Source organism: Pelodiscus sinensis, chromosome 19 (genome assembly GCF_049634645.1).
Source record: "Pelodiscus sinensis isolate JC-2024 chromosome 19, ASM4963464v1, whole genome shotgun sequence".
Classification (NCBI taxonomy): domain Eukaryota; kingdom Metazoa; phylum Chordata; order Testudines; family Trionychidae; genus Pelodiscus; species Pelodiscus sinensis.
The window spans coordinates 11,065,571-11,082,786 of NC_134729.1; the positions used below are offsets into that span (position 1 = coordinate 11,065,571).

Sequence of the window (17,216 nt, forward strand, 5' to 3'; positions counted from 1 at the left end):
GTCTGTGGCGCTGACACGGTGCACATTGTCTGTGGTGCAGAGATCGGTGCTGGTTGCAGGTATAGAACTGTGGAGTCCAACCGCTCCAGAGATGGATCTCCTACTGGTGCTGCCATTGGCACCAAAGTGGGTAATACTGATGGCGCCAGTGCCGTGGTGGCCGTCCTAGAAGGGACCGGCGTCGTCGACAATGGTGGTACTGGCATGGCCCACGGGGCCAATGCCGGTATTGGAGCTGGTGCCGAAACTTGCAGCGGTGCCAAAGAGGGTGGTGCCGATGACTGTACCGATACCCTGGGCAACATGCTCAGTGCCGGTATTGCTGACAGTGCCACATGGCTAGGATAGTATGGCACAGGCGCAGCTAAGATTGGCTCCGGAAGAGGACCCAGCACTGTGGTGGGAGGCCAAGTCCAGCCGAGCGTCAGGTGAGGCCTGGCTGCCTGTACCGAGTCCGACCTCGAAGTAGTAGCACACGGTACTGGTCCCACAGGGGATGGTCCCATTGCATATGTAACAGGTGCCGACCGTTCCCGGTGCAGAGGAGAAACTGGTGCCAACATGGCTCCAGGCGTAGAAGACCTCGACCTCTCCGCCTCAACAGATGACTGAGGGGAGGTAGTGAGGCTGATCAAGTCCTGTGCCGCCTCAAATGTCTCCGGCATCAAGGGACGATGCAAGGGTAGCTGACCCGGACTGGGTGGCCGGCCCGCTTGCTTCTGCCGCACAGCAGTGCTTGGAGAGGTCTCCACCGGCGACCCGTACCGACGGTGTAGGCCCAACCTCGACTTTCTGCTCGGATATATGTTGGGAAGTTAACACAGTGGGGCACAGACTATCCAATAAGTTCTTGGACTGCATTGGAGACAACTTTTTATTTCAGAAGGTTGAAAAAGCTACTAGGGTGGAAGCTGTTCTAGATTTGATCCTGAATAGGGAGGAACTGGTTGAGAATTTGAAAGTGGAAGGCAGCTTGGGTGAAAGTGATCATGAAATCATAGAGTTCACAATTCTAAGGAAGGGTAGAAGGGAGAACAGCAAACTAGAGACAATGGATTTCGGGAAGGTGGATTTTGGTAAGCTCAGAGAGCTGATAGGTAAGGTCCCATGGGAATCAAGATTGAGGGGAAAAACAACTGAGGAGAGTTGGCAGTTTTTCAAAGGGACATTGTTAAAGGCCCAAAAGCAAGCTATTCCGCAAAAGACTGCCTTGGCTTTACCTCGAGATCTTGCATGATCTAAAAATAAAAAAGGAGTCATATAAAAATGGAAAGTAAGACAAATTGCAAAGAATGAATATAGGCAAACAACACAGGAATGCAGGGGCAAGATTAGAAAGGCAAAGGCACAAAATGAGCTCAAACTTGCTACGGGAATAAAGGGAAACAAGAAGACTTTTTATTAATACATTAGAAGCAAGACGAAGACCAAGGACAGGGTAGGCCCACTGGTCAGTGAGGAGGGAGAAACAGTAACAGGAAACTTGGAAATGGCAGAGATGCTTAATGACTTCTTTGTTTCGGACTTCACCGAGAAGTCTGTAGGAACGCCTAACATAGTGAATGCTAGTGGGAAGGGGGTAGTTTTAGAAGGTAAAATAAAAAAAGAACAAGTTAAAAATCACCTAGAAAAGTTAGATGCCTGCAAGTCACTAGGGCCTGATGAAATGCATCCTAGAATACTCAAGGAGCTATCTTTGTCTCTAGCTGTCATCTTTGGACAATCATGGGAGACAGGAGAGATTCCAGAGGACTGGAAAAGGGCAAATATAGTGCCCATCTATAAAAAGGGAAATAAGAACAACCCAGGAAACTACAGACCAGTTAGTTTAATTTCTGTGCCAGGGAAGATAATGGAGCAAGTAATTAAGGAAATCATCTATAAACACTTGGAAGGTGGCAAGGTGATAGGGAACAGCCAGCATGGATTTGTAAAGAACAAATCATGTCAAACCAATCTGATAGCTTTCTTTGATAGGATAACAAGTCTTGTGGATAACGGAGAAGCGGTGGATGTGGTATACCTAGACTTTAGTAAGGCATTTGATACGGTCTCGCATGATATTCTTATCAATAAACTAGGCAAATACAACTTAGATGGGGCTACTATAAGGTGGGTGCATAACTGGCTGGATAACCATACTCAGAGAGTAGTTATTAATGGTTCACAATCCTGCTGGCAAGGTATAACTAGTGGGGTTCATCAGGGTTCTGTTTTGGGACAGGCTCTGTTCAATATCTTCATCAACGATTTAGATATTGGCATAGAAAGTATGCTTATTAAGTTTGCAGATGATATCAAGCTGGGAGCGGTTGTGACTAACCTGGAGGATAGGGTCATAATTCAAAATGATCTGGACAAACTAGAAAAATGGTCTGAGGTAAACAGGATGAAGTTTAATAAAGACAAATGCAAAGTGCTCCGCTTGGGAAGGAACAATCAGTTTCACGCATACAGAATGGGAAGTGACTGTCTAGGAAGGAGTACAGCAGAAAGGGATCTAGGGGTTATAGTGGACCACAAGCTGAATATGAGTCAGCAGTGTGATGCTATTACGAAAAAAGCAAACATGATTCTGGGATGCATTGACAGGTATGTTGTGAGCAAGACACGAGAAGTCATTCTTCCGCTCTACTCTGCACTAGTTAGTCCTCAGTTGGCGTATTATGTCCAGTTCTGGGTACCGCATTTCAAGAAGGATGTGGAGAAATTGGAGAGGGTCCAGAGAAGAAAACAAGAATGATTAAAGGTCTAGAGAACATGACCTATGAAGGAAGACTGAAAGAATTGAGTCTGTTTAGTTTAGAAAAGAGAAGATTGAGGGGGGACATGATAGCAGTTTTCAGGTATCTAAAAGGGTGTTATAAGGAGGAGGGAGAAAACTTGTTCATCTTGGCCTCTGAAGATAGAACAAGAAGCTTAAACTGCAGCAAGGGAGGTTAAGGTTGGACATTAGGAAAAAGTTCCTAACTGTCAGGGTAGTTAAACATTGGAATAAATTGCCCAGGGAGGTTGTGGAATCCCCATCTCTGAAGATATTTAAGAGTAGGTTAGATAAATGTCTATCAGGTATGGTCAGTATTTGGTCCTGTCATGAGGGCAGGGGACTGGACTCGACCTCTCAAGGTCCCTTCCAGTCCTAGTATTCTATGATTCTATATTTAAATCCCAGCTTCATTTACAATTTCGAATGTCTACATTTGAATTCCTCTCTCTAAAGAGGGTGCAAGTGAAGACATACCTCCTGAGAATTAAGTCCTTCACAATGTTATAGTAACTCACAAATCAGACAGACACAAATCAGACATCAGACAAACTTATACGGTGGGGGTGGGGAACCTTTTTTTGTGTCAGGGGCCACTGGCCCACAGAAAAATCAGTGATTGCACCAAAGTGACATGGCCCCCAACTGAGAAGCAGAAAGACACTCCCCACACTCCTCTCACACATCAGAGCCCAGGGCTAGTAGATTTTGTGAGTCTCCCTAGGCTCTGAGGGTGTGGGAAGGGGTGAGAGGTGCAAGCTCTCCTTACTCGCTCTCCCTGGGTTGATACAGGAGGTGTGGGCTCTGGGGTGGGAATGAGGGGTTTGGGTGTTTGAAGCGGAAAGAGGTGCAAGCTAAGGGAGGGAATCCTTACACGAGGCGTAACAGTTAACTCGAACTAAGGACTTAGTTTGAGTTAACGTTTGACTGCCGCGTGTAGCCGTGGGCAGTTACTTTGGACTAGGGGGATTTAAAAATGGCTCCCGGACAGGAAGATGCAAATAAAGCCTGGGATATTTAAATCCCGGGCTTCATTTGCAAATTCGAATGCCTACATTAGCCTCCCTAGTTCGAACTAGGGGGCTAGTGTAGACATACCCTTAAAGACTAACAAAACATATAGGCTGTGTCTACGCTGCACCCCTTTTCCGGAAAAGGGATGCAGATTAGACCAGTCAGAATTGCAAATCCGCGGGGGATTTAAATATCCCCCGCGGCATGTGCATTTACATGGCTGCCGCTTTTTTCCAGCTTGGGGATAAGCCAGAGAAAAGCGCCAGTCTAGACGCGATTCTCCGGAAAATAAGCCCTTTTCCGGAGGATTTCTTCTTCCTAATCTGCATCCCTTTTCTGGAAAAGGAGTGCAGTGTAGACACAGCCATAGATGGTATCGTGAGCTTTCTTCCTCTGAGGAAGTGGGTTGTGCCCACGAAAGCTCATGATACCATTGCTAGTCTCTAGATGCTGAAAGACTATTCATTGTTTTTTAGGTATTTCCTTAGTTTACTTGACAGAAGACCCATCCCCCCACAGAAGGCTAACTGGACCTTTTGTCAGGGTTAGTGCTTTCATACCTTGTGTTTTTGACGGTAGACACGTCCGAATTGAGGGAGCAGATTTTGTCTCTCAGAATCCAGAGGGTTGTGATAAAAAACGTACAATTCATCTGTGGAAACACCACAAGTTGAGTGGATCAGACCCCAGGTCCATCCGGTCCAGTATCTTACCTCTGTATTAATACTAGATGCTCAGAGGAAGTGATAAAATCAGTCTCTTATAAGGTCTCCCTTTGGCCTTTGATAGATACAGATTGGTTAAAACCCTGAAGAACGGGGTATTATGTCCCTTCCAGACCTTTTGTTAGTCCTGATAAAACAACTCTGGACATTATTCTGGCTCCCCACAGAAATGAAAAATAATGACTCACCAAAACAATAAGGCAGACCGGTCCAAGAAAACTCCACAGAAAGCCTTTCTCTGTTTTAAGCCAGCAACTATAAGGTAAAATGACAAAAAGGTAACAGATTACTCCTGGCAATAAAAGGAAGTGAATTCTCCTCTTGGGGTTACCAGAGTTGCTAACTCGGAGAAATGGGAACAATAAAACCAGGGTCTTAATTCAGAAGAGCCCTGACACAGGTACCTTTTGGAACTGGGGCCTGGGAGAGGGAAAATGAAATACTGGTTGCACCTTTTTGAACTGGAACTCTCTGGGCCAGCAACATCCATGGTGTGGAAGAACCACGGATGTTCCAGGATCAGAGAGTCCTGGTGCACTGCAGGGGATGAAGGGCCAGGAGTCCAGCGCACTGTGGAGAGTGGGAGGGAGGCAGGAGCCTGTTGCATAACCCAGTTGGGGATTCTGGGGGAGCTGGGAGCCTGGCATGAGACCCAACTGGGCTGTCTGGGGCAGGGGGCGGGAGTTGGGAAGCCCAGACGGTGGCTGAGCTGGGCTGCCAGTGGGGTTGGGAGCTGCGGGTGAGGGGAAGCGAGGAGGGGCAGGAAGCCCAGAGCATGGTTCAGATAGACTGTGGAGGAGGTGAGGGGTCATGGCTCAGCTGGACTGGGGGGGAGCAGGAAGACTTGCATGTGGCCAAGTTGGGCCACCCAGGAGAGTTTTGACGCCTGGTGGAGCAGCTGGGCAGGAGTGGGGCCAGCAGCATGGGGGGCAGAAATGACCTCCCAGTCCGGCAAATTCTCACCCGGAACCAGTCAGGTCCGGAGAGTGCCAGACCAGGGAGGTCCAACCTGTATGACATGCCCAGGGCTTCACTGACCCTTCAGTTCCCTCTCGGGAAGGGCAGTGCTTGGGTAGAGGTGCAGAGAAGGAGTCAAGAGCCCAAAGTCTGTTTCTCACGCACTGTTGGCCATGTCACTTCCCTTGCGAGTCTCGGTTTGAGTCAGGAGTGGGAATTTTTAGAGTCTGGGGATAACAATTGCACTCTCTCAACAACCTTATGACCTGCATACTGGCGGCTAGACATGTGAAAGCAGAATACACTCGTATGTACACACACAAGTTTTGTCTTTCCTGCAAGTCTGGCATCTCTTTTCTTGGGCAGGGTGAACTTATGTCAGTCTCATAAACCTAGCTTAGAGAAACTAGTTTCATAAGAACATAAGAAAGACCACACTGGGTCGTACCATCTAGCTCAGTATCCTGTCTTTGGACAGTGGCCAATGCCAGATGTCGCAGGGGGATGGAACAGAACAGGGAATCCTCAAGTGATCCATCCCATTCGTAGCTTCCAATGAATAGAGGCTGGGTACATCATCCCTACCCATCTTGGCATGAATTTATCTGCGTTTTTTTTTTAGCCCTGTTAAACTCTGGCCCTTCACAAAGTCCTCTGCAAGGAGTTCCACAGGTTGACTGGGTGTTGTGTAAAACATCTGAAGAGGCAGGTATTGCAGAATACATTTGGTCTCTGCAATTCATCAAATAAGTTGAGAGATTCCTGCTCTCTCCCTGGGATGGACGCTGCACTTACCGCTGGGAATTTTTGTAACCTTCAGAATGCACTGCAGCAGAAATAGCCACGATCAGGGCTGGGAATCCGTAGCCGAACGGGTACATGTATCTCTTCTTGAACTGGCTGGCTCTGGTGTAATTCACCACCTTCAGGTTCCTGACAGTGAGGAAGAGGTGCAGCCCCTCCAGGAACATCCAGGTGAAGCAGGCCAGGAAGAGGTAGTGTAGCAAGCCAGCAATGACCGCACAGCCCACCTGGAGGTGACAGAGAACTCAGCAACTCTGGCATGTAGCTCGTTATGGCAGTGAAAGCAACAGTTATTTGACGTGTCCTCAAGCTGGGGAGAAAATAGCATCCAAAAATTGTGAAATATTTAACAAACCCCTCTGCCATGTAGGACTACACCTGGCATACAGTGGCTGCTTTACTTCAAAGCAGTAGAGAGTGGAACTCAGATTGTCCTGGTCCAAAAGCATGTGCCCCTACTTCATGAACTAAAAGAGAACTCCCACCAGAGGCTAACAGTATAGGGCTTATGGCACATAGTGAGACAAGATGCTCCTGTTATTAAGCTGCTTCAGAAATCTGAGTTCAGTTCCCAGCCCTGCCACTGACTTCCTGTGTGAGCAAGTCAACTCCTTTCCCTCCACCTCAGATCCTCTTCTGTAAAATGGGGATGATAGAATTCTGTCATAGAATCATAGAACCACAGAACTGAAAGGGACCTCCAGAGGTCTTCAAGTCCATCCCCTGCCCAAGGCAGGACCAATGCCAATTAAATCAACCCAGCCAGGGCTTTGTCAAGCCAAGACTTAAACACCTCTAAGGATGGAGACTCCACTATTTCCCTAGGGAACCCATCCCAGTGCTTCACCACCCTCCCAGTGAAATAGTTATTCCTAATATCGATCCTGGACCTCTCCTACTGCAACTTGAGACCATTGTTCCTTGTTCTGCCATCCATCACTACTGAGAACAGCCTTTCTCCAGCGTGTTTGGAACCTCCCTTAAGGAATTTGAAGGCTGCAATCAAATCCCCCCTCACTCTTCTCTTCTGCAGACTAAATAGATCCAATTCCCTCAGCCTCTCTTCAAACGTCATATGCTCCAGCCCCCTAATCATTTTGTTAACCGTCCACTTGACCCTCTCCAATATGTTCACATCCTTCCTGTAATTGGGGGTCCAGAACTGGACACAGTTCTCCAGATGTGGCCTCTCCAGAGCTGAATAAGGAGGAATAATCACATCTCTGGATCTGCTGGCAATGCTCCTCTTAATGCAACCTAATATGCCATTAGCCTTCTTAGCTACAAGGGCACACTGTTGACTCATGTCCAGCCTGAGATTGCAGGAGGAGTAACAGTTAATCCGAACTAAAGACTTAGTTCAGATTAACTTCTGACTGCCGCGTGTATCCGCGGGCAGTCAGTTCGGACTACGGGGCATTTAAAAATAGCACCCGCCCGGGAACATGCAAATGAAGCCCAGGATATTTAAATCCTGGGCTTCATTTGCAAGTTTGAATGCCTACATTAGCCACCCTAGTTCAAACTAGGGTGGCAGTGTAAATATACCCTTTGTTAGGTGGATCCCATCTCTTCCTAACAATCCTTGTGCCCGGAACAGAGTCACATGGTCAAAGAAAGCAAAGCCCTCTCTCCGACACCACCTGCACAACCACGCTGTTCCCCATGGCTTATCTCAAGCTGCTTAGACCATGAGCTCTTCAGGGCACCAACTGTCTCTTGCTATACATGCAGTGCCCAGCACAAGGGTGCCCAGATGTCAGATGAGTCCCGTCAGCTACTATTATAACTCAAATAAATGCTTAGAATAGTTGTGTTAGGGGGTAGCTGAGATAGTCTGTACAGGATAAACTAAAGAGACAAGAAATGGTCTGGTAGCCCTTTATAGACCAACAAAACATGGAGATGGTATCATGAGCTTTCTTGGGCCCGGCCCACTTCTTCAGATGTCTGGAGTCACATCTGAAGAAACTCCGGACATCTGAAGAAGTGGGCTGTGCCCACGAAAGTTTAAGTTTATAGACCCGTTGTGGCAATTCTGACCCCACCCAGCAGAGGGCAGGGGTGTTGCACACACGTTGGATACTAAATTATAATATTTGCTCTGGCCAGGACTCTGAGCAAGGGGTGTTTGAAGTAAACCAGGGACACACTTGTTTCAGCATACACACTGTTCTTCCCCCAATAGCCAGTGCCCATTGACGGCTGTGTGGATTCCACCGGTGGGCCAAAGGCACTTTTCCACAGTGGGAAATGAGCATCCGCCCAAAAGTGCAGCTTCAGCTCTTTGTGGTTGTGGAGCTGATTTCTAGTCCAGGGTCCCTCTTATGGCCGGGGAGCCGAAGCCCAGAGATACTGAAACTCCGGAGCCAGACTCTGATTTCACTGATGCTGGTGTAAACCTGGGGTATCTCCACGGAGGTCAGTGGTGTCAAGCTAGCAGAAGGAAGATCTGAATCTGCACCATTTCATTTGTTTTGGACACAATACTACCAGGCATGTGCAGGGTCTCAGGGCCAAACCAACCCCCCTGATTTAGGACTGGTGCATTACACGTGCTTTGGCTCACAGTCTGAATGACCTGCCCACACCAGCAGTTCAGTGTGCGCCTCCATCCCTCCAGCAAACTCCCTGCGCCATCCTCCCATGCTCCTCTCCTGATCCCTGCAAGACCCCACCTGCCCGGCCTCGTGCCAGGCTCTGTGATCCACCCCCGGCTGTCGCCTGAGTCTCACCCCTGCCCTTGTCTGGAGGTGCTGAGTTTTTATTTTCCAGGGGTGCTCAACCCCTGTTCTGCCTCAGGCTCTACCCCTACTCCACCTCTGCCTCGTCCTGTCCCTCCCCACAAGTACCTCCTGCCTGCTACTGGACAGCTGATCTGGAAGGCTGGAGGTACTGATCTGTGGAGCCTGCTGGTGAGTGTTGAGCACCCACTATGTTTTTTACCCTGGGTGCTCCAGCCTCAGAGCATTGAGGGCGCCATTTTGAGAGAGCGGGGGGAGGGGGTAGCCGTGTTCACCAGGACGCAGCTTGCTTTTCTTCCTGTTCCCTAACGATAGAGACTGAGGGGAAAGTACTTGGGTTCCGTGAATTATTCCTTTGCACCTCCCTTCCCTAGCCAGGAGTCCCGCCCGCTCCCCCGAAACAGCTGCCTTGCAGAGCACCCACGGAGCTGGCACCTATTCCATTGTCCCTTATTTGCTGTCCTGCCCACAACCCCTGTCCTCTCTGGGAGGGTCTGTCTGGTTCCCCAGGCTCCCTCTTCACCCTGCCTCCCAAGTCAGGGGCTTCACGTGCACCGCATTCCCCCTTGTTATTTCATTATAGACGCATTCCAGGGCCCCAACCAAGTTCCAGGAGCCCTGGTGCTCAGCGCTGTACAGGGAGTGTTTACATTGTATCTGGGAACACGGCCAGCTGCTCAGGTACCATCACACCTGTGCAGAAGCTGTTGGCCCACTCCGTGAGGCACTCCCCCTTCCCCCCAGCTGCAGTGTAGACGAACCTTTGACGATTGTCCCTGGTGTGAAGAACTTACAATCTAAACAGGCAAGACAGAGAAAAGCGGGGGAGGGGTGCATTTGGGATGATTTCCCAACCTTATCCTTGACTGTGTCCATCCCGGTGACGAAGAGCAGGTCGGCCACAAAGAGGCAGAGGCAGAGCTGCAGGTGGATGGAGGTGCTGACGTTGCGGATAGAGCGGCACAGGAGGAAGGTGAGGATGGCGAGGAAGAGGCACAGCAGGGAGATGGACAGGCCCACGTAGGTGATGATGCTCAGGGCGCCGTCTTCCTGCTAAAGGAAAAATGAAAGCCAGAGAAAATCTTGCAAATCGCGCTGTAGGAACAGGCTCTGTGAAATACCCGGATAGTTTCCCATGGCAATCGGAGCTCCAGCTCTACTGGTGGGGATCCCCTCCATGCCCTGCCCCTTCCACTAGAAAACACAGAGGCACAAACAGCGCAGGTCTGGAGTTTGCAGCCCCAGACAATGACGTGGTTCTCTGGATCTCATAGTGACTGTGAACAGACTGGACCAAATATTAGCTTGCACAGGATATAAGCCAGTCTGTAGGACGTCTAACAGACCGGCCAAGTGCAGGGGATCATGACTAGCGGCTGGCTTCAGCCATTGGAACAGTTCACAGCACGAGACACTACTCCTTTCCTTTCCGTGCTGCAGGCCTGCAGTTTGGGTGTCCAAGGGCTCAGGTGCACTCTCGCAAATCACTGCGGGTTTTTGTCTGAGCGAATACAACCCCAGCTTGCTGTACGTGGGTTGGGAGCGTCGGCAGATGTTTGAAATACCTGGCTGACATGCCTGGCCATCAGGACGGCAAAGCTGGACATATGGTTACAGGCGCAGGTGGTGTGTGTGTTGTTTGCACTGAGCAGGTTGCAGCCCTCTTTGGACCAGGTGCTTTTGTTGCCAACAACATCCCAGAAAACACAGACCGTCTCTTTGTTATTCTTCAACTGGGAACAGAAATTGCAGCAACAATGTCAGCACCACACACTAGTTTAGCTTATACTCACAGAGGATCCAGAGTTTGACAGACAGGTTGGGACCAGTGTGGCCTTAATTTTTTATGTCTAGGGGAGAATGAATTGGAGCACATAAAATTTTGTTTGCACATGGACATTTGGATGGGGGTGGGGGAGCAGAATCAAGAGATTTGAACTGAGAGGGGGCTCAGGCTGAAGGTGCAGGCTCTGGCATGGGGCTGGGGATGAGGGGTTTGAGTACAGTCATCCCCAAGAGAGAGGGCTCTCCCCAGTCCTCTATCTCCACAGCAACTTTGGCCTTGGTGCAAGGTGCCTCTCTGCAGGCTGAGGCATCTCCAGTGAGGCTGGGTTGGACTGGGGGAGGGGCGCCGCTCTATAATTTATGGCAGGTCCATGGTGCTGGGGATGGCGAGGGGAGAACTTGGAGGAGGACCCGTCCCCTGGTCTCTCGGGACATTCTGCAGTGAGGCCAACTAGAAGATGGCAGCGTTAACGGGCAAGAAAGAGGCGAGTGGCAGGGAAAAAACAGGGCCAAGACAGGCCCCGCTTCTGTTTCTAGCAGGGATGTGGCTGCCATTTGGGGGCAACTGGTGAGGGAGTATTTGGGGGGCCACCCTCCCCCAGTCTGGGGAAGGGCAGGGACAAATTCTGTCTACCCCAGGCTCTCTTCCCTCCCCTGCTTCTTCCCCACACTTGCTCTGCCAATGCCCCTCCTCCTCTCCCAACCAGAGGCAGTAGTATGGCTGGGGGGCTGGAGAGGGCAGCAGTGGTCTGTCCCCCCACACTTACTGGCAGCGACGGGGGGGGGGGGGGGGGGGGAAGCAGAACAACATGGCCCCAGCTCACTCTGCTTCTCCCACCACTGAGTACGGGGCAGTCCTGCCCCTCCCCTGAGCAATGTGCTGGGAGAGCAGAGTGAGCTGGGGCTGCATTGCCCTGCTTCCCCCACTGCTGCCTGTGAGTGGGGGTGGAACAGGCCCCTGCTGTGAGCTCCAGGCCCACTCACTAATCCCACTTCCCATTGCTGTCTAACCACTTGCGCCTCCCACCACAGGGGCATGTGACCCCTTGTGCCCTCCCCCCCCCCCCCCCCCATATCACCTCTGCTGCCCGTCACCTGTTTATGCTCCAAGGTGAAGTTGAAAGGTCTGGAGAGGTTTCTGCTTTCCCCAATGGTCCCAATCACTATGTTGGAATTCAGGGTAACGTCTCCCAGTCCCTCAGGACCTGTCAGGCTTTGATTGCTGACACTGTCCTTTAGGAGGGACTCCAGCTTGTCGTACACTATGAAGACGACGGCTCCAGTGCCTGCAGGAGCAAAGGAACAAGAGGTGATTTCTGAACAGCCTGGCTACATCTACACTGTCAGGTGTTTGCAGAAGAGGAAATGCAAATGAAATGCTCATTAGCATTTCTCATGCTCTCATTTGCATTTCTCATGCTCTCATTTGCATATTCTCTTCCAATCCTTTTTGCGGAAGAGGTTTTTGTGGAAAAAAACGCAGTGTAGACGGGGCCATTTTACGCAAAAAAACCCTTTTGTGCAAGAGCCTGTAAACCTGATTTTTTCCAGGAATAAGGATTCTTGCACAACAGGGTTTTTTTGCACAAAATGGCCCCATATACACTGTGGTTTTTTCCACAAAAACCTCTTCAGCAAAAAGGATCGGAAGAGAATATGCCAATGAGAGCACGAGAAATGCTAATGAGCGTTTCATTTGCATTTCCTCATTTGCAAAAACCTGACAGTGTAGACAGCCCCTGTGCCCCAGGCCCTTCGCACCGCAAAGAGATGGAAGACTTGGCTGATGGGTGCAGCCAAGAGAAGGACGCAGGTTCGGGGGGATGGAACTGATTCCCCAAGGGCTCACAGAGCATCACTGGCAGAACTGGGACTAGACTCCCTGGCTAGCCAACCAGACGCACTTCCTCCTAGGGGCCTGGCCAACCAGGACTCAGCACTCCGGCTCCGCTTCCTTTAGTCCCAGAAAATCCATCCCCATCCTGGTCTGTGGGAACTCTCCAGCCCTGACGTGCTCTCTGCATGAGGGAAGCCACAAGGGCTGTGCTTAATTTGTGCCAGGGAAGCCTGCCAGCAGGGCAGGAAAGGGGGCAGTTGCCCAGGGCTGGGCAATTCAGAAGGGCCTGGGGCTTCCAGATGCTGCTGGAGCAGTGGTGGCAGGAGCCCAGGACTATCTAAATCGCTGCCATCACGCTGTGCGGTGCACTGCGGGCAGTTCTGAGGGCTGCTGGGACGGGAGGGGGTTCTGGTGCACTCTAGGGAAAGGTGAGGGCTGGCTGCCTCCCGCCCCACTCCTTCCACCCAAGTCCCCGTTCCTCCCAGGGGCATGGAGGTGGACTCTCTCCCATCTTGCCCAGGGGGCCGGCAAGTCTGTCAGCCCCCTTATTGCCAGGAATGAGTCCCAGCACCTCTGGGCCTGCTGCACCAGTTATATAAGTGAGTCCCAGGACTTCTTATATTACACACTAAGCCCTGCACAAGAGGCTGGTGTAAAGCCACCCAAGGCAGGCCCGTGTGCAGGAATTTCTGTGTGTGTGTGTGTGTGTGGGGGGGGGGGGGGTAAAATGTGGACCCCACCCCCTATGGTCTCAGACAGCTGGAGTAGGCTGGGGCTGATTTCCCACTCCTGACTTTGCTCCTGAGGGAGAGTGGGAAAAACAGCCCCAGCCTTCCCTTGGCTGGCTGAAGCATTTTCCAGGGGAGGGGAGGGCGGCAAGGGTCAGGACTATGGGCCACTCCTGCCTTCTCCTGGCCAGACAGAGTCAGTCCCATGGAGGATCATGGGAAGGCGCTTTCGCACCCTTCACACACCCTGCATATGGGCCTGCAAGGTCCCCTGGGGAGTCTGTCGGGGCTGCTTTAAGGTCCCTCTGTAGCCCTGGAAGATCTGGCCTCCCAGCTAAATCTGAGGATGCTGCTGGATTGCTCTGATCTCATCTCTTGCCCGTCCAGAAGACTTCTAGTTGGTACCTGAGCTATCGGAGCCGACGACCGTGGTGCAGTAAATGGCCATCGATTCGTTTTTTGCGTTCAGTGAGATACTCTCCCCTTGAATGCTGCAGTTATCCTTAACGGCCTTGGCTGCGATGGCTGGGACAGAAGGACAAGTTCTTCACTGAGGTGCTTTGAAAACAACCCCCCTTTAGCATGGAGCCAAATCTCCTCTAAGGAGACACGCCACAGACAGCAGGAGCGCGACGCTGCAGTGAAGGCAGCAGAGGCAAGAAAAGAAGCAGGAGTCTGGACTATTCTCATGTTCTTTGTGCAGCACAATGAACTGCGGCTCACAGCCACCCTCCCAATCTTACTCCTTGCTGAGATCAGAGCCCCCTTGTGCTGGGCACCAGAGGCACATGCAGCAAGAGACAGCGCCTGCCCCTAGCAGCACAAAGGGCTCATGCCCCCATTTCACAGACAGGAAAACATAAGCTCCAAGCAAGCAAGCAGGCAGACTGGAATGGCCCAGCACCCGGATCCCTTACGCTTCAATCCAGCACCCTGGCACTCTGCACCACAGAGACTAGCTAGGGTCATGCTCAGAGCTATGCAGGGGGTGAGGGTTCCTTTTTCTTACTCATCGTCTCATTTTTGTTGGGCTTTATCTGGTTCATGGGACTTGTCAAAGCAGCTTCAAAGGCGACCGATTCCACGCTCTTCAGAAAGACTGTGGCAGCCAAGACCTTCTCCTTGGGTGGCAATTCACTAATGTTCCCAACAAATGAATCGAAAGAGGCAGTGGCTTTCTGGAGTGCAAAAAGAAGACACCCTGTGTCAAGCAAGGGCTGTAAAACAGCAGCCTACTGGCTAAAAGAGAGATGGTCCCATGCAGGTCCGGCCCGAGCCATTTGTGCACCTCAGGCCCCGGGAGTACGGCGCCGTCCCCGGGAGAGCGACGCATATGCGGCTCTGCCCCCAGGTGCGTGGTGCGTGCGTGGCCCCGCCCCGGGCGCACGGTGTGAGCGTGGCCCCGCCCTCGGGTGCCTGGCGCATGCGTGGCCCCGCCCCGGGCGTGCAGAGCATGCATGGTGCTGCCTCCGCCCGGCCCAGTAGCCCTGCGCAGCGCCCCCTACAATGGGGTGCCTCGGGCTGTAGCCCGGTTGGCCCATACCTTGGGCAGGCTCTGGTCCCATGGATCCATAAGAAGAAAAGAAGAAGGTAAGAATGGCCAGACTGGGTTAGATGAAAACTCCATGTAGCACAGTACCCTGTCTTCTGACGGGCCAATGCCAGGTGCCTCACAACAAGTGATCCATCCCCAGTAGCCCATTCCCAGCTTCTGACAGAGAGAGGCTAGGGGCACCACTCCTGCCCATCCTGGCTACTAGCCATTGATGGACCCGTCCTCCACAAATCTATCTAGCTCTTTTTCGAACTCTGTTATAGTTTTGGGTTTCACAACATCCTCTGGCAAGAAGTTCCACAGATTGACACTGCGCTGTGTGAAGAAAAACTTCCATTTGTTTGTTTTTAATTTGTTACTTATTCGTTTCATTTGGTGACCCCTGGTTCTTGGGAACCTGACCACACACGCTATCACAGAACATCCCAGGGCAGGTACAACTGCGTACATGGATGGGTGATGGTAGGCATGTCCCCAGGCCCTCCAAGCACTTATTATCTGGCTCTGCATTCCACATGGCTCCCACGCTGCCCACCCAGGTACCAGACACTGCCTCGTTCTCTTCACCCCAAGACATTCCCACCCGCTCTTGGCTGGCAGCTGAAATCCCACTCGCTGTTGGCTTCAGTCGACTCCTCTAGAGCAGAGGCAGCTAAGCCTTGTTTTCGGTGGCTTGTTCATCTTTTAAGGAAGAGTCTAGAGACTGGTCCAAGCAGATGGGGATAAAGGGGGGTTCCTTTCCTCGGTGGGGGGAAGGCAGGGAATGGCAAATGCAGGCACAGAGCCTCTGACCTGAAGTGATACTGGGTTGCTTCCATTTCCAAATGCAGAAGACTGTGTCTTTAAGATATCTTTCATTAAGGTGCAAAATGTGTTGCTTTTCTGGTTTCCCTGCAGGTGAATCATGGAAAAAGGAGTGAGTTCCATAACATATTTACCGACCTGTGTACTGGGGGGGAGGGAAGAAGAATGACAGGTGGCCACGTCCAGGAACCTGTTCTGTCCCTCTCCATGTACTGTATCCTTCTCCCCAGCCTCTCTAGGTAGCTCTGGCTATTTCTCCATTCAGTGAGGGAGCCACCTTTCTGACCAAACAAAACCAAACACCCAGCCCCCTCCTTGTCCAAGGCACTGTCCTGCTCCCCCCCCCACAATCGCTCACTCTCTCCCTGCCCTCACTCATAATCACCAGGCCGGGGCAGGCCCCTTTTCAACCTAGTGTTCAGGTGACTGGCAACCATCCACCCATCTCTTAGGATATCGAGATTCAGGCCAACCTGCAAAGGCCGATACTGTAAGGATGTGGGTGTGTCCTGGTCACCTAGCTAGTGATGGAAGTATAAGAATGAAGAATCAAAGTCTCAATCTGCCTTTGTGTGGGGCTTCTCTCACCGCGAGAGTCTCAGGCCTTGTTGTTAAGCGAAAGCTTTTGGGTAAGCTGCAGGCACAGCCATAAACTGGGAAACCTACAGTCACCTCCTCACTCATCCCCACCAGTCACACTGAAACAAGGCAGCTTGGGGCTGTAAGAAAGGAGATCCAACCCATCCTCTCCAGATAAAGGGAAGAGCCTGAAAGGTTCAAAGAAAACACAGGCTAGTAGTTTTCTGTCTGGCAAGGAGCCACTTATCAGTAGTTAGGGCTGTGAAATCCTCAGTTCTTTACTGTTTTGTCATTATGCTCCCCGTTTCTCGATGGTTTATCTGTAAGGCGTGTCTGGTTCTTTGATGGTTTCTGTCTGTGGTAGAATTAATTTTGCTGGGCATAAACCACTTAAGGCAGTGGATAAATTAGTTAGATAATCATGTTCCAATATGTTAGGGCTGGTTAGTTAAATTTCAGTAAAATGATTGGTTAAGGTATAGCTGAAAATATGACTATGAAAGTCAGGAGGAAACAGGAAGTAAGGTGGAAGACAAAGGAAGAAAGGAAAAAGGAAAGTGGATTTGTGCTTGCTGGGAGCGACCCCCAATAAACACTGAATTGTTTGCATCTCCGGCATTCGGGTGTTGCTGTTCTCTGTGAATGTGAGAGGGACAAGGGAAGTGGGAGGGTGAAGGGATGAACCCAGGCCTGCCAATGGGGGAGAAGGACAAAGGGGGCAACTGCCCTGTGGCCAGGTGATACAGAAGGGCCTGGAGCTCCTAGCTGCAGCTATAGCAGCAGTGGCAGCAGCTGGAGCCCTAGGCCCTTTACACTTCTGCCAGAGCACCATGTGGCATGCTCTGGGCAGCTCTGAGGCCTGGCTGGGGGGAGAGAGGACATGGTGCAGTCCCAGCGGTGCTGAGGGCTGGCTGGGGGGA

General features: G+C 51.2%; 1 protein-coding gene across 1 annotated transcript in view; it reads right to left on the reverse strand.

Annotated features, from left to right (window-relative positions):
* Positions 1 to 17,216, reverse strand: part of LOC102449812 (adhesion G protein-coupled receptor E1-like) — an 80,443-nt gene that overhangs the window by 6,186 nt on the left and 57,041 nt on the right. Inside the window, exons 15-23 of the mRNA XM_075902267.1 lie at positions 15,706 to 15,804; positions 14,368 to 14,536; positions 13,764 to 13,883; positions 11,889 to 12,079; positions 10,574 to 10,741; positions 9,864 to 10,061; positions 6,256 to 6,491; positions 4,692 to 4,758; positions 4,339 to 4,430 (exon numbers count right to left, since the gene is read on the reverse strand). Of these exons, the coding sequence (XP_075758382.1) occupies positions 4,339 to 4,430; positions 4,692 to 4,758; positions 6,256 to 6,491; positions 9,864 to 10,061; positions 10,574 to 10,741; positions 11,889 to 12,079; positions 13,764 to 13,883; positions 14,368 to 14,536; positions 15,706 to 15,804 (1,340 nt within the window). The remainder of the gene's footprint in view (positions 1 to 4,338; positions 4,431 to 4,691; positions 4,759 to 6,255; positions 6,492 to 9,863; positions 10,062 to 10,573; positions 10,742 to 11,888; positions 12,080 to 13,763; positions 13,884 to 14,367; positions 14,537 to 15,705; positions 15,805 to 17,216) is intronic.